This window comes from Corella eumyota, chromosome 5 (assembly GCF_963082875.1).
Source record: "Corella eumyota chromosome 5, kaCorEumy4.1, whole genome shotgun sequence".
NCBI classification, from domain to species: Eukaryota; Metazoa; Chordata; class Ascidiacea; order Phlebobranchia; family Corellidae; genus Corella; species Corella eumyota.
This window is the reverse complement of record NC_137494.1, coordinates 430,370-457,098: the sequence shown is the minus strand read 5'-3', so window position 1 is coordinate 457,098 and position 26,729 is coordinate 430,370. Positions and strand designations below refer to the sequence as shown.

Genomic DNA, 26,729 nt, shown 5'->3' with positions numbered 1-26,729 from the left:
GAAGTTGGGTTAATATATTTTTTTTAATCTATTAACAGAAATGCCTACCTCAGCATATTGTTATCGTTAGCAACTAGTGCCCTGTGTTAAAATATAACTTAAAGTTCAAATGTGCAAACGTTTCAAGATATTGTTATCAGGACAATTGAACAACAGTATAGTTACTTTCCCAGGATTTTGAGATACAGTTATTTATAAAACAAGTGGTGTGCTGAAGGAATTGTTATTAAAACAAATAAAGAACAAATGCTTTTTTTCAGGCTGTGTTATAATTGCCAATTGTCTTTATTTTAATAGTAAATATAACAACTTTATAATTTTAAGATTCGAAAATTTATAACTCATTTTTTTTGTCAATATTAACCTTTCTTTTCAATGCCCACTTTTAAAAGTTGTTATTTACCAAAGTATTTATGCCCTTTAAAATATTTTATTAAAAAAAAAGTTTATAATATATTGAACTAAATGTTTTATTATAAAGTGTTTTGTTTAAAAAAAGTTGGTGTTGTGTTTAAATCAACTTAATTCTTTTTAAAAAGTACTATTTGATTGGGAGTGTAAAGTTCAAAACTTTAGCATGATTGTTTTAAAATTACATTTCATAGTCTTGTTTTTCAAAATTTTTAGTTTTAAACACATAAATAGTTCATATTTATAGAAAAAAATGTCTTGTTGTAACTTTAATTTAATTTAATATGATCATGATTCAGGCAGGTGGCTTGGCAACCGAATATATTAAAATTTAGGCAATGCTGTATAAGCTAAATCTTAATAACTAAACAACCACAAGGAAATTAGATTAGGAAGCTTTTATTGCTTTGATGACAATATGTTTACAATTCATTTGTCAACCATGTGTCATCTTTGATGGCGAAGTTCTTGGACCAAGCCGATGGGACGGTTGTGGTGCAGCCACTTGCACCCCACGAAGTGTTTCCGACCAATTTGGGGGTTCCGTTGTCACGGACAACCAATGGACCGCCAGAGTCACCCTTTAACAAAAACATAATTTTTTTTTGTGATTTTTTGTATATATATTTATCCTTCTCGATGTGGGAAAGTCGAATGCGCGACTTAAACATAGAGTAACACCAGTTACCCATACCCAGTCTCGAGTTACCTTTGCCAGTTTGGAATATTATGAAATAAGTGTTGGCTCAGCAAGAGTTTAAACAATTCATAAAGTCCTACTTAAGGCGCTACAGCATGGAAACCGTAGGGATAGAACCCAGGACCTCATGTAGTGAAAGTATTCTGACCATTACATCACGCTGCCGGTCAAAGAAGAGTTTATTCCATTTAAGTATCAATAAAGCATTATTTTGTTTAAAATATTAAGAGTGCCTTTAACAATTATATGAACATACAAATATATCAAACATATCTTATACCACTTACATTGCAAGCGCTATTAAATCGGTTTTGTGCACATTGCATTCTAGCGGTAAGACCTCCCCAGTGCTCAGAGCACTCAGCCTGGTTGATCAAAGTGACTGTTGCGAATTGAAGTTGGTTTGGAAGAGTGCTTCCACTTCCAGTTGTCTTTCCCCATCCTGAGATTTCGGCTTCAGTACCAGATGGGTAATCAATGGTTGCAAGCTCAATGGTTTCAATCTAAAACAATTGTCAAATGTTGCTTTAACGTATTATTTTTTTATATATCTTTATCCTCGATGTAGAGAAGTCAGATTCCCGACTTAAACATATAGTAATAACTGTTACTCCGACCCAGTCTTGAGTTACCTTTAGCAATTTGGGATATTATGGATTATAACTGCCCGATAATTATACTGCCGATTAAATACTGGCTCAGCATTAAACCCACGACCTCATGTTGGTGTAGCAAATGTTCTTACCACTACACCACGCTGCCGGTATTTTGGAAACAGTCTTGCTATGATTTTTTTAACTAGTTTATATATATGTTTTTAACTTGAATTATTAGTTGTACACCAAAAAACAAAGTTATTAAATAAAAAACCAATGAAAGAGTAGGTGTTCTGTTTTTAACAAATCAAGTGACAAACTAGTTACCACGCCTGTAGAAATAGGAGCTGGGGTGCTGAGATGGATCATAGCATAATCGTAATCAATTGTGAATCGCCTGTAACCAGGATGGCAATTGAAAGTTCCTCCGATTTCTACTCCGTTGCGGTCATTGAGTTCAGTAGTTCCTAGAACAACTGTGGTTCCCCTATTAAAACAAATGTACTGTTAAAAATAAGCTTACTTTAGACTTGAAGGCATTAAGATTTGCTTGTTAACACTATTTAAAAATATGCTTGTTAAGACAATTTAAATCAATTGCTATGTTTTATTAAAAATAAATTTTCTTACGATGTATCACAATGGCATGCAGTCATGATAATGCTTGGTGTAATCAAAGATCCACCACAGAAATGGCTTCCCGATCTCTGGAGAGATGCTTGCCATGGGGCTACACTTCGGTCGGTGAGATCGTCACCATTAACGATTTTGTTGTCTGCGAAGACTGCAGTAGCTGAAAGAACATCCAACAAACATTTTAAATCAGAGTTTAACTAATTATGATTAACTACACTTTAACAGCATGCAACTTACCCAATAGAAGTACTGTAAGAACGAATAACATCTTGTTTTTTATTCTCAGAAGTGAAACCGCTTGTCTTTGCCGGCTTTTATAACCTCTTTGCCATACACTTTGTATACGTGGCAGTATAAAAATACTTCTATACTATGACGTCATTTTTGATCAAAAATAACTCGGACATTCGTTGTATTTCCCACCACCTAGTAAATTATAGTAAGCTGATAGTCATTAAATAAGTAAAAAACTGTTATTGGTGAAGTACTGTTAACGTCCTTTTCTATTCTACTTAATTTTATTTACAAAACATGTTATGAAGTTATAATTAACACTTTGTGTATTTACAACAAACAAGATCTCATTTACCAAACAACGTGTGGTTTGAAATAGAAATATTATTTGTTGAAATGTTTGCTTTTTAATCACCAAACAAGTGTTAAAGTTCCCATTACTTTTTTTTGTATATATCTTTATTCTCGATGTGGGAAAGTCGAATGCGCAACTTAAACATAGAGTAACATAAGTTACTCCGACCCAGTCTCGAGTTGCCTGTGTCAATTTGAGATATTATAGAACATAATTGCCCAATAATTATGCTGTTAATTAAGGGCTGGCTCAGCAGAAGTTTATACCTTTTGTAGCACCTTACTCAAAGGCGTGAGATCAGTGGGAATTGAACCCCGTTTATTACCTTGTTTGTGGCAGTAAAATTAAGTATTTTATTTTTTTTAAATTTTGGTTTTAGTTTCATAATTTTTGATTAAATGTGACAAAAATGTATAAAAAAATGACCAAGGAATATTTATAGTGGTGTAAATTTATTGAATAAACATGCAAAAAATATTTAAAGAAGTTATATATCATTAAATTGATTTTGTCATTTTTTCCCGTCGCATTGTTGTAATATTAATTGTATATCGTATTTATTATTTACTCTTATCAATGGGCGAAAAACCAAAATAAAAAATAATAAAAATAAATACATAGCAAATCTTAGCCTAAGACAATACTACCTAAAACGTAATACATTAATTTAGTTCTGAGATTTAAAATACTAAAAATTATAAAAAATTGTTAAAGAAGCCTTTCTTGCATGGATTAAATTGTACACACAATTTTTAAACAGTGACCCAGAGCTATTTTGTTTTAATATGAATGGATGTGTTGTCAAAAATTTTACATTTAAATAAAATTAAAATAAAATTAGCTGAATATTTATTATATTTTTGTAAGAAAATCTAGATAAAAAACCTTCTTTTTTTACAATCATTATTTATTAAAATGGTTTAATGTTATTAGTCTTTCTAAAGCAAAATAACTTCTTAAATTTGGTTTGCTGGGTGTATAACACACATTTTATACCTAGTAATTGCAAGATGCATTACGTTAAATGATTCCAAATGTTTATTGTTATTTTTTAATTTAAAACAAAAATTTTTATTCATTTAAAAAGGGACGTTTTTTCAAGCCTTATTCGTTAATATTGTCAATTTTTTGGTATTTATCTTAACCAGTGGATATATATTTCTTTACATATGGCACTACTGCTTTAAAATCTTTCTTTTCTAATAACAAAGCTTTAAAACACAACATTGTTTAACTCTTGATCATTATTTATTGATCGTACTTTCAGTACTTTAGGTTTTTAGTTTAGATTTGGCTGTTGATCCACGAATAAACGGCAGAGTTCTTGGACCAAGCTGATGGCACAGAAGTAGAGCAACCGCTTGCACCCCACGAAGTGTTTCCGACCAAGTAAGCAGTGCCTCCGCTTCGTACGACCAATGGTCCACCAGAGTCACCCTTTAAAACATCAAATGTTTAAATATATAACAGAGTTTTGCTATTCTGTAAGTGTTGTATATAGCACGTTAGTATGGTTAACACTGAATCACAAAATGTCTTTAAAACCTTTAAAAATGTCTGTGGTACTTTCAGTTTAATTTATTTAAATACTGGAAAATGATGAAAATCAAAAACCAGGTTACCATGTTTTTTGTGTGACGTAGAAAGTACTAAGTAGCGTAGTAAATGTCTACAAGCTAGTACTTTCTACGTCATCACAAACAGGGCTTCCCTTTTTTTTCTTTTAGGTTAAAACCATTTTTGTGTTCAGTGACACCAACTTTATCAAGTTTTGAGTAAAAAATATTGCCAATTTAGGATTTTAAAGTTAAAAGCTTATTTAAAACATAAATTAATTAATACTGCATCCAAGTAATTGTTACACACAATTTTTAGGCTGCTAATATTACCTTTTTAAACAATACTTATTAACGATATAAAATATCTTATTTACCATTAAGTGGAAAATCATTACAAATAGTGTGAAGTCACTTACATTGCAAGCACTGTTAGCAGTGTTCTGGGCACATTGCATTCTGGATGTGACCATGGATCCCCATTGCAATCTGCACTGGGATTGGCTGATCAGGTTTACTTCAGCGTATTGAAGAGTAGAAGCAAGGGAGCCAAAGACTCCGCCACTGGTTTTGCCCCATCCGGTGATCTCGGCAGAGGTTCCTGCTGCGAATTCTTGAGAAGCAACAGCAATTGGTTCAATCTGACATAAAAGTTATAAAATTTTTAGCCTAACAACATTTGGCCCAATGATTTTTTTAATTATTTCTTGCAAATAAGGCGTTGGTGCGGCTTGAACCCAAAACCTTTCGGCTCGTAGTCCGACACCAACACCATGTCAGTTTTTTTTTCCATATTACCTTAAGGTGATAGGTTTTATATTTTTTATTGGGGAAGAGTGTGCTGTTAGGACGTGGTTGAGCTATCCGTAAACGCCGGGTTCAAGGGCGAATAGTGTGACGTTGGTGCGGTTCGAACCCGAAACCTTTCGGCTTGTAGCCGACACCATGACCGGTTCGCCACACTACTATGACAGTTTTACTCTTTAATGTTAAGAATAAAATGACTTACGACGCCTGCGATGACACTGACTGATGAAATCCTGATAACAGCATAATCATAATCGATAGTGGTGGAGCTGTAGCTGCTGTGGCAGTTGAAGGACAGAGCAGATCTTTCAGTTCCTCGATCATTCATATGAACTGTTCCCAGAACAACTGTGGCTCCACTTTAAAAAAGAATTAATTTAAAGCAACCGGCATGTGGTGTAGTAGTCAGAACACTTGCTACACTAAGTAAGGCCGTGCATTTGATTCCCACTGCTCTCATGCTGTAACGCTCTTAAGTAAGGTGCCGTAAATTGGTATAAACTTCTGCATAAGCCAGCACTTAATTAGCAGCTTAATTATCGGGCAATTAATATTTATTAATATCCCAAACTGCCATAGACAACTTAAGACTGGTTCGGGATAACGGATGTTACTCTATGTTTAGTTTACGCATTCGACCTTTCCACATCGAGAATAAAGATTTACATAAAAAAACATTTAATAAAGAATAGAAACTTTTTGCTTACGTGTTGTAGCAATGACAAGCGGTCATGACGTGGGTTGAGCTGATGAGGGATCCTCCGCAGAAATGGCTGGAACTTCTTTGAAGAGATGCCTGCCATGGTGCAACCGATCGAGATGAAATGTCCGATCCACTTACAATTCTCTCGTCACAAAAGGCTGACGTTGCTGTGAACAAAGGCTTATTGTTAAACAATTACAAAAACATTATTAAACTTAGGTAGTGTGGTAAACCGGCCATGGCGTTGAAATACGAGCCGAAAGGTTTCGGGTTCGAGCCGCACCAATGCCACACTATTCGCATTTGAGCCCACATTTACAAATAGCTCAAACACGACCCAACCGCACACTCTTACCCGATAAAATTATCAAAAAACCTATTCCTTAAAGGAGATATGAAAAAAAGAAACATTATTAAATAATATATTCTGTCAATTTATCAACTTACCCAACAAAAGAATGCTTAAAACGAATAACATTTTGTCTTCTTTCTAGTTTTCTTACAGGTGTCTGTATGAGTGATATAACATGAACGTTGCCTGTTTATATACCTTTTTGGGAGGTAGAAATACGGGACAAAACTATAATGACATCATAACGTTAATACGCTTCGTCTGCAAGTTGCTTCTTAACATTTGCTAAAAGTCACACATTTTTTATTGTCAAAAAGGGGCCGGTCAATAAAAGAATGCGGAGGGGGAACACATTTTTACATTAAAAAATTGTTGATAAATAGGGCAGTTTTGTTAAACGAAGAAAAAAGTAAAAAACTATATTGCAATTTTAATTATTGGCTTAAGATAATGCTTTTTGATATAATTTTTAGTTGTATTATTAATAATTTGCCCTCCTTTAGTAAAAACAACGTGAGATCCTTATTTATAAGAAATTGTTAAGTAATTTATAACCTTTATTTTAGAACAAAGCAAACAAATGCCTTCAAAACTAGACCACTTTATTCCTAAAATAAGATAATGTGTTTGTTGAAATGATGGTGTTAGACTTGTTCAACATTTGGGGGCCTTCTCATGACCTTTTGTTCAACTGGCAATGACATAGCGACATCTGACGATTTGAAGTTATGAAGTTTCAACTAACTTTTATGCTTTTATTAGCTGTAATATATTTTAGGATATTTAAGTGATGGGCATTTTATTAGGATTTGGTTCTCTTAATACGGTCGTATATATCATTTAAAGTTTCGGTTCCTTTTATTGCTAGTAGTAAATATTGTATTTTTTTGATCATTTGCAAAAAGTATTTGTAGAGGAATTATCGGAGATACCTAATTTTAAATCCTATTAAAAATCACGTGACCTACCTTTAGCCTATATCGGACCACCTGTAAGTTAAGGTCACATTTTGAGAATAATTACTTTAATTAACTTAAGCATATATGTTTTAAATTAGGAGTTATGTTAAGAATATGCTTGTCATCAGTTTGCCAGGTATAGTTTTTCATATGACGTAAACAATGTACTAATAATATCGTTTATGACGCTGAAGCGTCTACAAAGTAACATTTGGAGTCTTCTCATGACTTGTACGTCACGTAGGCAAGTACACTGTGATGTAATAAAAAACCTTATTGTGCTTTAATTTAGGCTTAAATTTTTGGACCCGTTTAAAAAAAACTAAACAAAAAATTATCAATCTGTTTGATTTGGGTTTGGTGACTATGCCATAACATATTTAAAATCTTCATGTAAACATTAATACTTTTGGCATGTTTTAAATCATTAAATTGATTTTGTCATTTTTTCCCGTCGCATTGTTGTAATATTAATTGTATATCAAATTTATTATTTACTTTTATCAATGCGCGAAAAACCAAAATAAAAAAAAAAATTTGCAAGACTTAAAAAATAAAACATTTTTGGTAGCTATATCCTTAAAGTTTAGGTTTTATAAAATCTTTGGAAGCTATAATCTATTTTATTTTTTCTCTACTGTTATTTTATATTCTGTCCTACTTTTTCATTTGTTTTAAAAATGGTTACTTAAAATGTTAAATATAAATTGTGATTAGTTTTTGAAATGTTAAGGATTAGTTAAAAGAAAAATTAAAAAATTAAGGGCTTTTTTGTTGAATATTTTGCTAAGCAATGTATGGTTTAGATTTAAAAAAACATAATTTTAAAAAATAAGTTTTCTAAAAAATGCAATATTTATTTTATATAAATGTTTTGGGTAAATTTAATTCTTAAAATAAAAAATATTTGCTGGGCAACTAAATTAATAATTCTAATATATATATACATGGATTCTATTATTTAAAACAAATTATAATCTGGATTTTGGTAATAATTTGTTTTAAGATTATTTTTACTGCATTTAAGGCAGATTTAAACAGGTTGTTAGGTGTTATACAAAATCTAGGTTTTATGAATTAAAATGTGGGGTTTAACTTAAACAAGAATTTTAGGAAAATTTTAAAAAGAATTTTAATAAATAAAAAAAAATATTATGTTTATGTTTTATATGTTTTGTGAAAAGGATTCTTTTTTAGAAAATAATTTATTGGTATTTAAATATTAAGTCAATCTTTTGCATAATAAGCTTAAACAACAAATAATATAAAACCAGTTTAAAGCAGTGTTTGAACTTTTATTAACGCGAAAGCACAACGACAACTTTTACAAGTTAGCGATGGTGAGGTCGATCCATTCCTTGATTCCGGGATAGGAGTTTTTAGACCAAACAGCTGGAATTGAGTTCAGCTTGCAAGTGGGGTGACCGAATGAGGTATTTCCTACCAATACCCAGCCTTCTTCTGGATCATGGACAGCTACTGGACCGCCGGAATCGCCCTGAATTGTTAAAATTTTTGTATATCAAACGCGTCATAGTTTTTAAGATGATTGTTTGATACTAAAAATTAAGGTAAAAAAATGTGTACTAAGTTTAAAGGCCTCTAAAAAACGATTAAATGTTTGATTTTTAGAAAGGTTAACAATGTTTCGTTTAGGTAAAGTTAATAGATTAAGTTATTTAAATCTTTTAGAAAAAGTTTTTTAACACAATTTCTTTCAGGTTAAGGGTAAAAACACAATTAACTTTATTTTTGTGACAACGTTTGCACTTACCTTGCATCCACTAGTATTGCCTCCTCCTACACATTGCATACGGTCAGTGATAGTTTGAAGAGATCTCCATGCGTCTTGGCAAGGTTGCTTGTCAACAAATGGGGCCTGGGCAACTTGCATGATAATTGGGGTGGTTGCATCTGACCCCTGCATCAAACCCCATCCTGAGATTGTACCCAGAGTTCCAGCTGGGTATTCTTTGGTTGCAATTTTAATGGTTGCAACATCCTGTTACAATTTAAAAAATAAATCTTACATCTTTTAATATCTTTATCCTCAATATGAAAAGGCCGACTTTACGACCTAAACATAGAGTAACATAAGTTACCCCGACCCAGTCTCGAATTAACTTTCGCAGTGTGAGATTTTGTCAACCATAATAACCCGATAATAGATTTGCCAACAATATTGGATTTTTGTTGAATCAAAACTTTTGTTAAAAGCATTTAAAGTTGTTGAAAATGATTGTGAAATTTACTGCAGACAGTGTGGCCTTGCCAGTATGAAATATTATCTCAAGTAGCCTTTGCCACTTTAAAATATTATAGATTATAATACCCGATAATTAAGCTGCTAATTAAATTAAAATAAAAATAAAACCTTCAGTGAAAGCAAATTTAGATTATTAGAATAATTAATCTATTTAATTTATAAGGCGAAATATATTAGGAATTTACCGCAGAAAGTGGTACTGGGTAGGCTAACTTGATAATGGAGTAATCGTAGTCAATGGTAAGAAGGCTGAATTGGTCGTGTCTAATCCACTGGTCCATTGGCACAACGAATGGGGACTCCCTGTTGTTTACAGCTCCAATGTTAACCGTGTATCTGTTAATTGAAAAAATAGTTTAAATGGTAATAAATTTACGATATTATTTTTCAACAGTTTTAATAAAAAATTCTAAAATTTAAAAAAAGAATGAATTAAATAAACACTGAAGCAGATAAAAACCTTTAATACAAAAATATTTAATTTTCTTATTATTTACTCTATTCGCGAAGTTAAATGTTACTTTGCTTTTAAAGTTACCCAGTTAGGTCACGTGACCAACAGTGAGCAGCACTCATGACAAATTGCTCATGAATCAAAGAACCACCGCAGAAATGGAAGGCATTATTTTGAAGTGAAACCTGGTATGGCACTTGGGATATTTCTGTCACGTCGGTGCCTCCAACGATTCGGTTATCACAATAACCAGCAGTTGCTAAAAAAGTTTTTTTTTTAAACTTAAAATAAAATATTTTTTTTTACTTTATAAAATTAAAAATAAAATTTACACATGCATTGCTTTCTATTTCTTGGTTAACTTTGGTTTTAATTAGCAATTAAAAACATGAATTCAATAAAAACTTACCCAAAGCAACGACAAGCAATAAAGAAATCATTCTTTCTTAAGATTTGAATTTGTAGCTCCCTTTAAAAAAGTTGAACTATAATATGAATTTTTTCTTTTTCTCTAGTTTTTATAAGAGGGCGTCGTATACAAATAGATACACGTTGGAAACTTACGTCCAATAGAATTGCAGAATGAAACCACGTGATATAGTTACATTTTAAAAATAGATTTTTTCTTTGTAACAATATCACAATTGTGACGTAGTGGGAACAGTCACATCTGTTGTCGTAAACTTTCGTTGCCTTATGGGTAAACAATATCTTAATTGTTTTTCGATTATTCAAAGTCTTTTAGCTAACACTGAATGCTATTTATAAATGCTTGGTTTGCCTTAGCTATAACCTGCAACTGTTGCTTTTTGCAAACTATATTAAACAAATACAACAGTTGCCTTTTGTTTGTACACCCTTATTTCTTAATATAGTTGGCATTATAAAAACAATTAACTTTCTATATCTGTTTTGAAATATTTAAACTATATAATATATTAAAATGTCTATAGAAAACGACTAAAACCCTTTTTTTATTGTTTAAAGAGCTTTAATTAACATTAATTTTTACTGTTTTAATATTTGTGAGAATTTAACCTTGTGGGAACGAAACATATGTTCAGTTTAACTGTTTTGAGAAACAACAATGCTTTAAATAGATATTCAATGTCAGCATTTACCCTCTAAAACAGTCCTATAAAAAGGAACCAAACCTTAATATAAGTTTAGTATTTTGGACAATTTAGTTGACAAATTAAAGAAAGATGTTTCGTATTTTTGTCATTGTTGTTTTAGGTAATATATTCTATTTTTAACCATAAAAAAATATTAATAAACTTAAGTGGCTATTTAACAAAATGTTTTTATTTTGCTAAGAACAAAATACTTAGCAATACATATATACAATATAGGACAAAGTGGTATAAGTAATGCCACTTTCTGTTAAGTTAAAAGCTATATTTTAGTTGTATTTACTTTATTCTTGTTACGTTTTTAAAGCATCTGCCGCATGGTGTGATGATAAAATTATAAATGGAGAAACAGTATCCAGTATCACTGAAGTCCCGTTTCAGGTCTCCTTGCAAAAGAACGGAAATCATTTCTGTGGAGGTTCCATAATTGGAACACGTTTTATCATGAGCGCAGCACATTGCTTGGTTTACAGATCAGGGTTTGTGATCTTCTTTTAACCTTTTATTTATTTATCTTTATCCTCGGTGTGGGAAGGTCAAATGCACAACCTAAACATAGAGTAACATCAATTACTCCGACCCAGTCTGGAGTTGCCTTTGCTAGTTTAAAAATATTATTAAATTATAATTGCCCGATAATTAAGCTGCTGATGATTAAGTGCTGGCTTAGCAGAAGTTTATACCGTTTATAGTGCCTTACTTAAGAGCGCTACAGCATGAGAGCAGTGGGGATTAAACCCACGACCTCATGTAGCAAGTGTTCTTACCACTACACTACGTTGCCGGTTAACTTAAAACATGTTTGTGAAAATTAAGAACAAGTTAACACCAAAGACCGGTTTGGTTTAAACTCCGTATATTATATGGACTCATTAAAAATAAATAAATACGTCATATAAGCTCGGTGGCATTTAGTTCTTCGCAACTTTTGGTTTGCATTTTTTAAAGTAACATTATAAATTCAGAGTATATGCTGTTATGGGTGTCACGAATTTAAATGATCATTCCAACCTCCTTGCTGAGCTGATCCAGTATTGGTATCAACATCCCTACTGGAATGAGAACACTTTTGATTACGATTTCTCGCTTGCTATTCTATCCAGAGATTTACCACTAAGCAATGTAAGCTTATTTGTGCTCTAAAGTCTACCATATGTTTAGGGTTGCTGGTTATGTATAGCCTGGGTCTTTGGTTTTATTAAAATCTTATCTTCTATAGCATGCATTAGCCACTTACATTTCCATGGGCCATTTTTTTACCCATTTTTTATAGAAAAACCAATTGAATTTTCCTTTTATGAGTGATTGTTAATTTTTACAGAGGATCTACCCAGTAACGCTAGCTTACGGCGAGGCTTTTGGAACTGCTGTGACCACGGGGTGGGGTATGACACACGGAAGTATATCGAGTTCAGCTTCTGATACTCTTCAACGAATTAACGTTCCCCTAATAACACAAGCTCAGTGCATGTCTTATTTTGGCAACCAGATCACACCAGCAATGCAATGTGCAGGAGGACAAGGCACCAGCGCTTGCAAAGTAGATTTTATGCAATAATTTGTTCACTATTTAGTACCTAAATCTTACATAGGATAAATATCATTTTTTAAGCTTTATTTTGAAGGTCCGTCTTTTGTCTTTAGAAATTTGTTTTTAGTTTGGGCTGCTAATTGTAAAGTCTTCCCTATACCTAAGATGGTTTAATCTTGTCCACAGTAAAAATCAATCTTCACTTTTGTGTTAAAACACAACTATTTTATTCCTATTAAACAATTTTTTTTTCTATTTTAATATTTTACTACAGACTATCTCTCAGTTTAAGGTAAGGTTTAAATCTTATATTTTTACATCAGGGTGACTCGGGGGGTCCCTTAGTCATCTACACATCAAGTGGGGTTTATTTGGTCGGAAATACGTCATGGGGTTCATACCCTTGCGAGACCTCCAAACCATCGATGTGGTCCAAGAATATCTACGCCATTGATTGGTTGCAATATATGGGCGTTCCCCTTTACGATTGGAATTGATTGGTGGAAATTTTTGAATCTGAAGAAATTCATTTTTAATTCAGATTTTTAAAATAATAAAAAGTTTTAAATTTAAAGTTGAATTGTTATAAGAGAATAAAGAAGTTTTTTTTAAACAAACTGAACCTAATTAAGATAAAAAAGAGGACTTTTAAAATAGATAAACTAATATCTTAAGAATTGAATTCTTTGGAGAATGTATCAATTTTAACAACAATTTAAGTTGAAAACTGATGCAGTGACGTCATCCTTCATTAATGACGTCATTTAAAATCTGAGTTAAATGCTAAGCAGGTGTAATTTTCAGCATATGCAATAACGTAGTTAATACTCACCGTAACATCAAACCGTGTCATCATTTTTTATTTTTTTGTTTAAAATAAAAAGTACTGCCTACTGCCTATTAATTAGTAGCTTAACTACAATATTTAATACAAAAAAATATTTTAAAAACAAACAAAAAATTTGTTAAAAACTAAGCTAACTTTTTTCTATTTTTAACATTTCTTTTTTAAATCTTAAAACAAAAAAGCCAAATATTTACAAACAAATTTGATCTGATATTGGTCGTTTTTGTCTTATTATTGCCTTTTTGTTTTTTTAAAAGTACTTATTTAAGTCTAATGTTTAATTTCTACAAAACACACACTTTAATTTTGAGATCTTATTTTATTTATGCAACTTGTGATGTAATTTTGCAAAGTTATGACGTCATAATTATGCACTGACTCCAGTAGTCGATGTGATCCAGTTCAACACAACGACGTTTTTGGACCAGATTGCTGGCTTGTCTGGAGAACAGTTGCTGCTTCCCCATGAAGTGTTGCCGACCAAAACCTTCTCACTGCCTTCATAGACGGCTACTGGGCCACCAGAATCTCCCTACATAAAACAATAATTATTAAATCTAATTAAGTAGACTGGCTTCTATTAGGCTATGTCTATGAGTCCATTAATTCGTGTAAGACATCATATTACGAGCCTAAAGGTTTTGGGTTAGAGCCGAACTAATGCCACGATATTAGCTCTCAAGCCTTGCCGGATAACTTAAACCTATCTTAATCCGGTTTTTATATTAAATCTATATCTTTATGGTAACATTTAAAAGAAGATAAATTGGGTACTAGTCTAATTTAGCACAAACTGTTTATAAGCATTTACAGTTAAACAAAAGTATAAAGTATTCTTATTTGATAACTTACCATGCATCCGCTGGTGGTTCCACCTCCAACACATTGCATACGTTCAGTCAAAGGTTGAAGTCTCCAGGATTTTTGACAGTCAGCAAGATCGACAAGTGGGGCATCAGCGATTTGCATCAATCGTGGGGTGTCAGCGTGGTTGGCGTCCATAAGTCCCCATCCTGAGATGATACCGTTGGTGCCACCTGGATATTCTTTGGATGCCAATCTAATGGGCTCAACAACCTGTCAAAATTAATTTTTTTTTGTATTATCTTTATCTCGATGTGGAAAGGTCGAATAAGCGACCTAAACATGGAGTAACATCAGTTACTTTGACCCAGTCTTGAGTTGACTTTGCCAGTTTAGGATACTATTAAGTATAATTGCCTGATAATTAGGCTGCTGATTAAGTGCTTGCTTAGCAGGAGTTCGTATCGTTTATAGTGCCTTACCCAAGGGTGCTACAGCATGAAATTAGTGGGGATTGAACCCACGACCTCATGGTGGTGTAGTAAGTGTTCTTACCACTACACCAGGTTTCTTTAAAAACATAAACTTATTTTTATATCCTAAAACGCACCAGGACTTGTTATTTCACATATTAAGCATTTTCTTACCCCTTCGATGAAGGTGATATCCGAGGAAAGCTCAATGATGGAGTAATCGTAATCCAAAGTGGAGGAACTGTACAAGGAATGTCTGATCCAGTTCTGCATTGGGATTCGGAGAAGAGGAGTTTGGTTGTCAATGCTACCAAGGTTAACTGTGTGGCTAACAACAAAAATAAATTATTTGATTAACAGTTATTTAGTTGCTAAAGATACATAAACACCAATTAAGACAAAAAATCAATTCTAATGATTTAAACAATAGTGAAATTGGACTTATTTAGGTAATTAATAAATAATTAATTACCTAAAAATGATGAGTATAAATTAATACAATCAAATAACTCTTAATGATTTTAAGCATGGGCGAATTAAAGAAATTTTTATCTAAAATTAAAATAATTTAAACATACCCTCCAAGAAGTCGGGACCAACAATGAGCAGCGCTCATTACATATCGTGAACTGATAACGGAGCCACCGCAATAGTGGAAGTTACCGTTCTGGAGGGAAGCCTGGTATGGAGCTTCGGACATGTCTTTGACAGTCACTCCGTTAACGATTCGGTTATCGCATAGAGCGGTGGTTGCTAAAAATTAATTGGTTAGAGTTTAGATTGAAAGAAACTTACAAATTGTTGGCAATTTTAAGATACATTATAAACTCTTAAATAGGATAAATTACATCTAGGTTAATACTTAAACTTAAATAAATTAATATTTATAATAAGATAATAACCGGCAGCGATGTGTAGTGGTAAGAACACTTGCTACACCACATAAGGCTCTGGGTTCTGCTGAGCCAGCACTTAATATACAGCTTTATTATCGCGATTACAATATGCCAAACTGCCAAAGGCAACTCGAGACTGGGTCGGAGTAACTGATGTTACTCTATGTTTAAGTCACTCCTTCAACCTTCCCACATCAAAGATAAATTATATATATAAAAAATACAATACCGAGTGCAACGACGAATAACATAGAGATCATCATTATCTTGTGTTTTGATTTGTAGTTCTTCAACTAGAAAGTCAATTTTAAGAATGATATTTCATCTTCGTCGAGCCCTTTTAAAGGAAAATTTTCGCTTTCTCATTTAGTTAGCATCTGGTACTTACTTTATTAATTCACATAGCACGTGGTAAAGTTGTAACGTCATTACAAATCAACCAATAAGAAACAAGTATTAATATCGTACTATTAACGTGGATCAAATGTTGCGCAAAAGTAAACAATTATTTGAAAACAATTTTAAGTTATAACGTAAGTACACCTTATGTTAATTCACATGATAAGAATTATATAAATTTGTCCGTCTATATAAACTTATATTAAGGTTTTTATTTGGTCAATGCAAACAGAAAACAGACCACTTTTTTTAAACGGTTGCCTTACTAATACAAATTGTTTGTAAAGTTATTTTTGTATTATCTGTCTTGTAGAAGTTATGACGTAATTATTAACTCTATGTGACCCTTGCAGATGTTAATATTAGAGTCATTCTCTGATGTTTATTTTTAAATTTATGAATGAAAACCTAAGCATATTTCGCAATAAAACATTTTAAATTTTCAGAAGTAACATACGCTTATAAATTTAAATTGTTTTTATAAAATTTAAGTTTAGTGTTTTTACTGTTTTTTTTTAAAGAAGCGAACACATTACAAGTTAAATTGTTTATTAAATCAATCGAAATAGAAGAGGTATAAAAATAAAGGGCAAGATTTCGCCGTTAGATGTCGCTATTATCACTTTTTTCCGTGCACAGCTTGGCTTATACTAATCGAATGAAGGTTCTGTAAATAAAACAGTTTAATAACTTATTTTATGTTAGTTAAATAACAATTGTAAATGTTAAGTTATCATTAACCCAATAAATCTTTTTAATAACACAGCTAAAAAATTAAAAAAAAACTTTCAGTTTTGGCCAAAAATTGTTTTTAATTTACCATTCTAGCTTGTATAGCTGAGTTTTCAGTAGGACAAGTGGGGCAAGCACAATTCGGTTTCGGTAAATGTCGGCGAGCCAGGCAAATACTTTTTGCTGTAGGAATCACTCGGGATATAGCTTCAATGTTGCAAGTGCTTTAAAACACAAAAAAAAGACTTAAATTTTATATTGGCTCAGAGATTCAAATATATAATAGACTACTTTTTATTATTAGCGTAAGTCTCTTTTTTGTAAGAATATCATGTTATTGTTGTCAAGGTCAACAAATGTTACTCTTTGTTTATGCTGTAATGTTGACCTTCTTACACCGATGAAAATTAAAATTATGAAAACTACTATTTGGCATAAAATAAATAGTTAAGGTAATTAAAAATTAGGAAATTTAAGTAGTTATTACTTAGTAACTTACTGACAGAAACATCCATATACACAATCCAACAAACTTTGACTTCTTGGAAGCAAGGTCACAGCCAACCAGAGATTCTGAAGATCTCTTGGCTCTTCTGTACACTTTGGTGGGAACTTTATTGCGTCACAATTACACATTGGCCCAGGAAGAAAGCTGGCAGCGTTGTCGCTACATCGGTAATCACTTTCTGATAAAGATCCGTTGCATCTTCTATAAAGTAAAATATAAAACTAATTCGTTTTATTTACTTTGTAATCTACTTATTTGAAACAGATTAAAGACTGTAAAATAGCTTAAAAGATTTTAATAAGTGCATACAATTGTTTTTTTTTGTATACATCTTTATCCCCGATGTAAGAAAGTCGAATGCGCGACTTAAACATAGAGTAACATCACTCGAGTTGCCTGTGACAGTTTGGGTTATTATAGATTATATTTGCTTGATAATTATACTGCTAATTTAGCGCTGGCTTAGCATAAGTTCATACAATTTGTAGCATCTTACTCAAGGGCGCTACATAATGAGATCAGTGGTGATTGAACCTACGACCTTATGTTGTGTAGCATGTTTTCGTACCACCACACCACGCTGCTTGTTTATTTAGGATAATGCACAATTTCAGTTATGCGACCATTGGATTAAATTTTTCCTGGAAACTCGAAATACGATTGGAAAGTCAGTTCGTATAATTACAAGCGAAAACAAGGTAGTTTGTGACATTTAATGACGTAACAAAGGCTTCAGGCTAAGTCTTTAATAGAGCAGCGGTTGATTGAACTCGCGACTATTTTAAGCTAAAATATTATTGTCCGTAAACAAAGATAATCTAATGGCAGAATCTTAAACCGATTCAATGTTTTTTTCACAACTTCTTAAAAAGTGATTACATAAAAATTTGATGTACATCAATAATAGATTAAAAAGGAATTTAATTTTAAAAATAAAGTAACTAAATAGAATATAAAAGAAAAGTTTTACCTATTTATTAGCAGTGCGTACGAGAAAGGTATTTAAATATAATATCCCAAACTGCCACAGGCAACTCGAGATTGGGTCAGGGTATCTGATGTTACTTTATGTTTAAGTCGCACATTCGACCTTCCCACATCGAGGATAAGAATATATACAAAAAAATGTAAATAAAACAAAAACTTCCGAATAAAATGAACAAAATACAAACCGGCAAAAACAAGTTCGGTCGCACTTCGATTGATCCCAATCCGCGCAAAGTTTCTCAAAATTCCTTAAACAAAAAGATTGAGGACAAACAAAATCATGGGGCAAGGGTACCGGGTATGTTCGGTCACAAGCGGGACCGGAAGTGACGCCATTTGGAACTGATTCTTTGCAGCACATACAGCTACAATATGAGCGCATCTGTGAAAAAATTGGGGTTTTGTTTTAGCGTTTTATATCGTAAAAAAGGATTGGTAAAAAAGAGCAGTTTTGTTCGAGACCATTGTAAAAACTGTTAATTAAGTTTTAACCCATTACTATCAGTATAAACATAAGAAAAGATTATAAATTAAAGGCGAAAACTAGTTTTTAACTTTATTTTTTTTAATAACGTTTGTAGAAAACTGTTAAGATATAGCTAAGCTTTTATAGTTTATAAAAAACAATTCACAGAGCTTGTTTTTAAATAGTTTTCGCTAATATATATTTTTTCCCACATAAAAAATGTAAGTTATTTACGCGCGAAGTTTAACAGTTTTTTTAGCGATCTTAAAAGTCGAAATTCGAGTTTAACATTAACTTAGGAAAGTTTATTTCTATATTTATTTAAAAAATAATTTAAATGAGTAATTTATTACGTTTCAGTACAACCCATAAATTAGCACGATAAATATTTATCCAACCCAAAATGAATCATGTAAAAAGTTTTAAACAAATTTAACTTTATCATATCTAACCTAAAGGTTAAGTTTTATATTGTTTAAAGTTGATATATGGAACAACCTTAAATTTTAATTTTTAATTTTTTATCTGATTGTCAATTAAGGTTAAGTTAAATAACTTGACACTTACCTTAAATATTCGTTGAGCTTGTAAGTTCGATATCGTTCTTAGGTTGACTGTTATATTAAACTCTCGGCCCAGCTGAAGTAGTTCACGTTCTCTTTTCTGTAAAATGGCGAAATTATAAATATGATGATAAATTGTTTAAAAAATATTTATATTTTATTTACGAAATATTTCATAAATAGCAATCAATAATTTTTAATTGTTAATTTTAAAACATGTCGTTATTATTAATATATTTAAAGGTATTTAAACTTCAAATGTTGATTAAAATTAACATTTGTTTTCGTACATGTAAAATGACAATTTTAATTTTTTTTTTGCTATTTTGGTGTAAAAAAGTTCTTATTAAATATGTACTTACCCCGTTTATATTAAAAACATTAACAGCATTCGTTAACCCAACGAATAATAAAGTTGCGAAGATAATTAACATTTTCATTTTGGTATTAAATAACTTTATATTATCAGCTAAACAAAACGATATACGATTTAAAATTTAAATCGCCTTTTTAAGCTAAAATTTAAGTTAACGAAAACCCAAAATGAGGTAGTCTGTTTACACTCTAACTTAACCAATACAATTTATTTTAATTTAAAAGGAATAACATTAAAATAAAGAAATTATTGTCATTTCTAACATCACACCTCGCCTCGCCTTGCCTTGCCTTAAAACACGAATAATACATTTAACATAGAGGGCGTAATAAATAAATGATTCACACAATTCCATCCTTATAAATACCCAGGCTTTGCTGCAGGGCTTTAGTGTCGTATGTTTCATGTTCAAATTGTCGTTGTCTATTAATTAAACGACATCAAACTGACCTCAACTGCTTATTATCTTAAACTTCAAATGACGCGAATTCGAAAATAATTAGGTTTGCAAAGTTGGGATAAGAATTTCCACAAACTGAACTAAGATCTTCCAAATGTAATTAGCTTTAAATCCACATATTATATATAAGCAAAATATTAATAGAATATTTTATTTTATTCTAGAATAAATACCTGTTTTTGAAACCACCACCCCCATTTTAGACACTGTTCTTCTATTTCTCACGCTATGACGTAGGCTCCTTAGCGTCACTAAAAAAGAGCTTCAGGGTATATGACGTCACGAGTTCTTATTGTGACCTCTTTAAAGGAAATTAAATAACAAATATCAAAGCGAGCATTTCATAATAATACGGCGATGTGTCACAAACCTGTGAATTATCGTAAAGAGAATTTTTTTACGCTGTTTAATGTTTTTGAACCAATTATAACTTGTCCATGCGGTCAAATGCATTTTCTATTTTTTAACAAGTAAATTAAATAAAGAAAAAGGGTATCCATCGTTAGTTAAAGGGTATCCATCGTTAGTTAATCTCATGAGAAAATAAAAAATAATTGATTTCTATGAAATCAGTCAAGTATAACATTTACAACATTTGCAACAATTTTGTTAAACCTCGTGCAAAAGCAGTTTAGTATTTTAGTTGGGATGATATTATTTTAAAATTCTAATTTTTAACATGATTAACAATTGTGATACCACATTTCAAGAGTAACATATTTGTAACATATTTTATTTATGTTAATCTGCAGTTTTTTGTAAAATTATTTAAGAAAAAGAGAAAAATAGTTTATATAGTATTTTGTGATAACTTAATCTTATTCATGTCTAATATGTTTTATATTTTTTTAAATACTAGTATATTATAGGTTATACAATTTGTGTAAATATTAAGTTGATTATTTAAAAAGTTTTTTACAGATATTTGCGTATATTGGGTTTGTGGTTGCAACAGTTTGGACATATACAGTAGTTTTCTAAATTAATTTATTAACTTTTTATATTTACTTGGTATAAAAATTTATACCTGAAAACAAGTTTGGAAGCTGTGTTATCAGCAGGTCTTCTTACAAGCAGAAAATCCTTATTTTAATTAATGAATTCTTGTTGATTTGAAATTAATTTGGAATGGAATTATTGATAAAGGAAAAAACTTATAAAGTTTCTAACTCAATCACTAGTCATAGATATTTCTAAGATGTAGGTATAGTTTAAAAAGTTTGTGAATATTTTTTTACTTTTTTGTATATATCTTTATCCTCGATGTGGAAAGGCGGAATGCGCAACCTAAACAAAGAGTAACATAAGTTACTCCGACCCAGTCTCGAGTTGCCTGTAAAAGTTTGGGATATTATAGATTATAAATGCCTGATAATTATGCTACTGATTAAAAGTTGGCTCAACAGGAGTTCATAACGTTTATAGCACCTTACTTGAAGGCGCTACAGCATAAGAGCAGTGGGAATTGAACACACAACCTCATGTAGTGTAGGAAATGTTTCTACCACTACACCACACTGCCGGTTTTAGATTTTTAGATTTTATAAAATGTTGTAGCTTTCATTTTTTTGAAAGTTTTGCATTCTGTTAATAGATCACATTCAGATTATAATAAATATGTTTATAAACTTGTAAAATAATCGCAATTCAAAATATGTTGTTTTTGCATTAAATAACTGAACTTCTACACAAAAATAATTTTTTTTTTAAACTAAATGTAACAAAACTTTTTCTTCCTAATGGATTCTTTAAATACAAACAATGTGTTTATAATATTTGAATATATATTTATGATAACTGGATATTTAGTTTAAGTACAATATATGTTTATAAGTTTAGGCTATATGTTTATAAGTTTGTTATTTAAAGTTTCTTTTTAATTCTTATTTTTTCTTGTAGATTTAAGTAGTGCAGCTGAAAGAATAATGACCATAGCAAATCCAATGAAAATAAGAATGGTGCTGTTTGTGTCTTCATATGTTACACCAACACCTAAAAACATAAGCGGAATAAATTGAAATTTTCAAGGTTTGCCATATTGTTTTTACTATAATATTTTAATAATGGTATTACCTTGTTGAACACTAAAATATTACTTAATTTTGCGCAATTTTGGATATATAGTTTATGATATAAGCAAAATTCCTTAATTGGGTAACATTGCTAATAACCGTTAGCATAAATGAATATACTTTAATTGAGTATAATTTTTTTTTTGTATAAATCTTTATCCTCAACTAGGGAAAGTCAGATGCGTGACTTAAACATAGAGTAACATTAGTTACTCAGACCCAGTCTTGAGTTGCCTGTGGCAGTTTGGAATATTATAGATTATATTTGCCCGGTAATTATGCTGCTGATTGAGTGTTGGCTTAGCAGGAGTTTATACATTTTATAGCGCCTTACCCAAGGGCGCTACAGCATGAGGTTAGTGGGGATTGAACCCACGACCTCATTTGTAGTGTAGCAAGTGTTCTTACCACTACACCACGCATAATAAAAGTTAAAGATTAAAAGAAAGTTGAACTTTCTGTATAAACATCCAACATAGCATTTAAAATAAAATGCTAAGAATGAAAACTTGGTAATGTAAGTAAGATATTTGTAACTGACCACTCAAATCTTGGCAAGTCTTCTGATCACTGTCTAAAATTCTTCCTCCAAAACACCCACAAACAGAATAACCGCTAAAATCTTCACATAAATCGCTACAACCTCCATTTTTCTGTTAAAAAGAGGTTTGTTGATTATACATTTTATTTTTAAAAACTTAGGAAATGTTTTGGTTTTTTGATTTGAAAAAACTTACGTTTTTGCAGTTGTTTATGTTCTGTGACTTGATTGGTCCAAATGAAATTAAATGAATGCTTTTGTGTGGGATGTCTCGACGTTTTCTTTTCTAAACATATAATTGGAAAAAAAAGAAAAGTTATGTATACAACTTATATTTGTAAACTGGTAGAAAAAAATTAAAAGGAAATTTTAAGTTTTATTTGGTTAACAAGAAAAGTTTTAATTAACTTTTTAGTACAACTAATTACGAATGCTGTGCTGCAGTCTTCTCCAGATGCCACGTCACAAATTCGAACAGTGCAGTGCAAGTAAATATCTTCCTCAGTCAAGTTTGTCCAGACAAAAGATCGGAACTGAAACTCGGACGTAAATGGCTCAAAATTTTTTGTGACTATAATGTCTCCAGCTTCATCTCCGTCGTTAGAAGCACTTTCACTTTGCAATATTTATCAAAGTTAGTTGATTAACGTTATTATTAACGTTAAATATTAACTTTTAAGGTGACATTTATGGTATGTAAACATGCAGATGCAAATGTTGTTACAACCCAACTAAAATGTTTCCTTACCCATTTGCTACAAGATTATAAATAATATCACCGCTTCCATCTGCTTGGGGTGTTGCAATACATTCCAAAGTCTAAAAACCAAATCCCAATTTAAAATTAATATTAAACTATTTAAATAAAGTTTAATTTCTTGCTAAGTTTAGGTTTTTTTATGAAACCTGTAATAATGTATGTTATAAAACCTTATTATTAGTTAGTACCTGTAAAACAATGTCACTACTTTCAGCCTGAATCTTAACTTGTGTGTAAACATAATCAGGAACTAGAACAACAACTGGATCTTCGGTTATTTCAGTAACGTAACTGCTATTCTCATAAAAGTGGATCGAAACTTCAAACTCTCCTTTTTCTTTCTCACGTGCAAGTTCCAATTTCCTTAAAACAAATTATTGACAGTAAGTTAAATCTTTGTCAGTGTTCAACTTTACCATCAAATATAGAAAGTACCCAATGTAATAAATGATAATATACCTAATAAATGGCTTAATAACGTCAGACCAAATTTCAACCGATTCGTTAAATTCACAAACAAATTCAATACAGGCAGTTTCCTCAAATCTTTGAACAGGTGAACTTTTGTCTTCAACGTCAGCTCTTCTTACAGTGTACGTTGTTTGGAATATTCCATTCTCAACCTTTAACAATGTTTAAGGTTTAGTAACAAAGTATACAACAATTAAAAGTACATATAGATTTTGTATAAAAAATTACAGTTATTTGTGGTTCACAATCAGATAAATTAAAGTTGAACTTTAGTCTCATTGGATCTAGGACTGCAGGTTTGCATTGAGGTTGAATGTTGTTGTAAATCATCATGGTGTCAACTTTATTTGTGGAAATAACAACTTGACCTGGGTTGTTTGGGTTCAAATAGTCATAATCGTTGGAGTCAATTCTATTACAATAATTAAAGAAAATGTTTAAATAATGACATACACTATGGTATTACATTTATTTTATAAGCACAACTAGTATTTTTCTTTACTTACAAAATCATTGGAGTAGCTGAACATATTATTCCAGATTTCGTTCGAATTCCAATTGACTCAGAAGCGTCAGAAAAACCATGACTATTTCCAATTTTCAAAGTTATATTGTACGCAGTAGCCGGTATAAGATCAGTAATTGTATAACTTAGAACATCACCATCTAACTCCACACAGTTTTCTTCATCATAAGCTGAACTCCATGAGAGCTTGTATGCAGTTAATGCTGCGTCACCTTCTGAATTTTGAGCTGTCCAACTTAAAGTTATTGTCGTTGCTGTTTGGTTGTCACTTTTCATCGGTGAATCTCCAGGTAGAGGGGCTGAACAAAAGTTTTTAGGCAAACTTTTGTATATATAAAATAACAAAGAGACCAACCTTAAAAATCGGTTTTAACAAGACTAAAAATATACCAAATTAAATTTTTCTAACATATCAACCTGTACAAAGTATTATGGGATTCGTGAACGGCCCTATTCCATCCGAATTGCCGGCAGCAATTGAAACATTGTAGACGGTGTTTGGCGACAACCCATCTAAAACAAACACGTTTGTTGCTTCTTCTACTAAAGCTCGTTTCTTTCGCGCGCTTGGTGTGAATCGGAAAACGTTCTCATTTCCATTTCCATCAACTACCTGTTGATTAAAAAATTTAACATTTACCCATATTTTGTAATGCAGTAAATCTACCAAAGGACTTAAGCAATATGTTAGTAAATACCGCGTTATTCTAATTGATTTATCATATTAGTGTTTGTTTTAAATATATTTATGTAAATATTAAACCACCTTGATTGAGTATGATACTATTTCACTTCCACCTTCTAAGTCCTCAATAGGAAACCATTCTACAGGCAGAGTTGTGGTTGTTGGGTCAAGTCCAAGAGCTTGTATTAACATGGGCGGGATTGGGGGAGCTAAGATTAACACAGATATAAAAGTAATAAAGTTTACCTTAATGACAATTTTTTTAAATCAAGATAGAAATATTAATTTAATATAACAATTCAATAAAGTGTGTCAATGGCAAAAAAATAAAAAAAATTTAATAAAGTGGTTAAAATTTACAACAGTTTTCTTTAGTGGTTCTTACATGTTGATATATGACTCGGATTGATTTCGCTTATTCTACCAAATTCATTTACAGCTGCAACAGACAACGTGTACAACCGGTTTGTCTCTAAGTTTGTTAGTTCGTGTTCAAATGGTCCAGCTGACGGTATAATTATAGGCATTTCTCCTACTTGTATTGGCGAGTAAGTTAAAACGTAATTGCTTATTGGTATATCTCCTTCTGTATATTCATCAAAACTTATGAAGATTGAACTTTGGGTGATGCTAACAACATTTGTAACGATTTGATCTGGGCCTACAAAATACAAATTTTAACTAGTTTTAGAAGTCATACATTTATTGTGTTTTGCTTTAAAAGTGTTATAAAACTAAGTTCAATTAACAACTGTGTAATCTATTGATTAAACACAAATAAAATGTTTACCTGTTCCGAATTGACTAAAATTTGAAAATGAACCCACTCCGTATTGATTTTCAGTAGCTATACTAATATTGTACGCTGTGTTAATAACTAGTTGATTTGTTATGTACGTAAAAGGTGAAACTGACAAAAATCCAGTTTCAACATCTACCTCTCCAGAAATTGCTACAATGTACTGCACATTTGTTATAGTCCCTGAAGGTCTGGTTATTAACAAACCAATTCTTGTGTTGTCATCTTGAGGTGCACTTGTAAATGTGGGAGCAGAAGATGCTAAATAATAAAGGTTGCATTAAGTGTAACCTATGTGTTCGCTAAATTTTATTATTATTTTCTACATTTGTTTTAGGTTAACCGTATATAAAGACGAGAAACATATTGCTTAACGTTTACACAAAACAAGCTTTAAACCTGTTCCACAAACTACTGAGTTAGAGATCTTTTCTCCAACTCCTGAAAACGTTGTAGTAATTTGAGAAGCATATTCAGTTCCAGATTCAAGGTTTGTAAAGGTGATTGGACCATCTGGTGAACTTCCAGCCATTGTAGCTGAACCTAACATAATTGTGTACATATCTATTGCTGCTGTTGGTTGAGCAATATCGCGCATCACAGTTATTGAAGTTTCAGTTAAATCTACACATAATACAGAATCTGCTCCAGGTTCTGTAAAAAATGTTTTT

General features: G+C 31.5%; 6 protein-coding genes and 1 long non-coding RNA gene across 7 annotated transcripts; 1 reads left to right on the top strand and 6 right to left on the bottom strand.

The window, feature by feature from the left end:
- Window positions 1–833: 833 nt before the first annotated feature.
- LOC145752453 (chymotrypsinogen B-like) lies at window positions 834–2,611 on the bottom strand. Its single transcript, XM_082568744.1, has 5 exons — window positions 2,581–2,611; window positions 2,338–2,500; window positions 2,038–2,194; window positions 1,399–1,614; window positions 834–992 (listed from the first exon to the last, which is right to left on the bottom strand). Exons 1-5 carry the CDS (start codon window positions 2,609–2,611, stop codon window positions 834–836), a joined length of 726 nt encoding a protein of 241 aa, XP_082424870.1.
- Window positions 2,612–4,216: 1,605 nt separating this feature from the next.
- LOC145752452 (trypsin alpha-like) lies at window positions 4,217–6,476 on the bottom strand. Its single transcript, XM_082568743.1, has 5 exons — window positions 6,446–6,476; window positions 6,003–6,165; window positions 5,501–5,654; window positions 4,908–5,129; window positions 4,217–4,369 (listed from the first exon to the last, which is right to left on the bottom strand). Exons 1-5 carry the CDS (start codon window positions 6,474–6,476, stop codon window positions 4,217–4,219), a joined length of 723 nt encoding a protein of 240 aa, XP_082424869.1.
- Window positions 6,477–8,633: 2,157 nt separating this feature from the next.
- LOC145752451 (chymotrypsinogen 2-like) lies at window positions 8,634–10,469 on the bottom strand. The gene is made up of 5 exons (XM_082568742.1): window positions 10,439–10,469; window positions 10,114–10,288; window positions 9,761–9,911; window positions 9,084–9,311; window positions 8,634–8,807 (listed from the first exon to the last, which is right to left on the bottom strand). The coding sequence occupies exons 1-5, from the start codon at window positions 10,467–10,469 to the stop codon at window positions 8,634–8,636; spliced, it is 759 nt and encodes a 252-aa protein (XP_082424868.1).
- Window positions 10,470–11,234: 765 nt separating this feature from the next.
- Window positions 11,235–13,190, top strand: LOC145752450 (chymotrypsinogen A-like). Its single transcript, XM_082568741.1, has 5 exons — window positions 11,235–11,265; window positions 11,470–11,641; window positions 12,128–12,284; window positions 12,484–12,702; window positions 13,017–13,190. Exons 1-5 carry the CDS (start codon window positions 11,235–11,237, stop codon window positions 13,188–13,190), a joined length of 753 nt encoding a protein of 250 aa, XP_082424867.1.
- A 717-nt stretch (window positions 13,191–13,907) lies between these two features.
- On the bottom strand, window positions 13,908–15,973 carry LOC145752449 (trypsin-7-like). The gene is made up of 5 exons (XM_082568740.1): window positions 15,943–15,973; window positions 15,396–15,570; window positions 14,992–15,145; window positions 14,393–14,617; window positions 13,908–14,072 (listed from the first exon to the last, which is right to left on the bottom strand). Exons 1-5 carry the CDS (start codon window positions 15,971–15,973, stop codon window positions 13,908–13,910), a joined length of 750 nt encoding a protein of 249 aa, XP_082424866.1.
- Window positions 15,974–16,644: 671 nt separating this feature from the next.
- LOC145753174 (uncharacterized) lies at window positions 16,645–19,832 on the bottom strand. Its single transcript, XM_082569575.1, has 6 exons — window positions 19,731–19,832; window positions 19,373–19,468; window positions 18,525–18,721; window positions 17,344–17,553; window positions 16,933–17,068; window positions 16,645–16,779 (listed from the first exon to the last, which is right to left on the bottom strand). The coding sequence occupies exons 1-6, from the start codon at window positions 19,806–19,808 to the stop codon at window positions 16,732–16,734; spliced, it is 765 nt and encodes a 254-aa protein (XP_082425701.1). The 5' UTR covers window positions 19,809–19,832; the 3' UTR covers window positions 16,645–16,731.
- Window positions 19,833–22,080: 2,248 nt separating this feature from the next.
- Window positions 22,081–23,111, bottom strand: LOC145752448 (uncharacterized). Its single transcript, XR_014283782.1, has 3 exons — window positions 23,094–23,111; window positions 22,818–22,929; window positions 22,081–22,196 (listed from the first exon to the last, which is right to left on the bottom strand). It is a non-coding gene; the product is annotated as an uncharacterized LOC145752448 (long non-coding RNA).
- Between the last annotated feature and the right edge of the window lie 3,618 nt (window positions 23,112–26,729).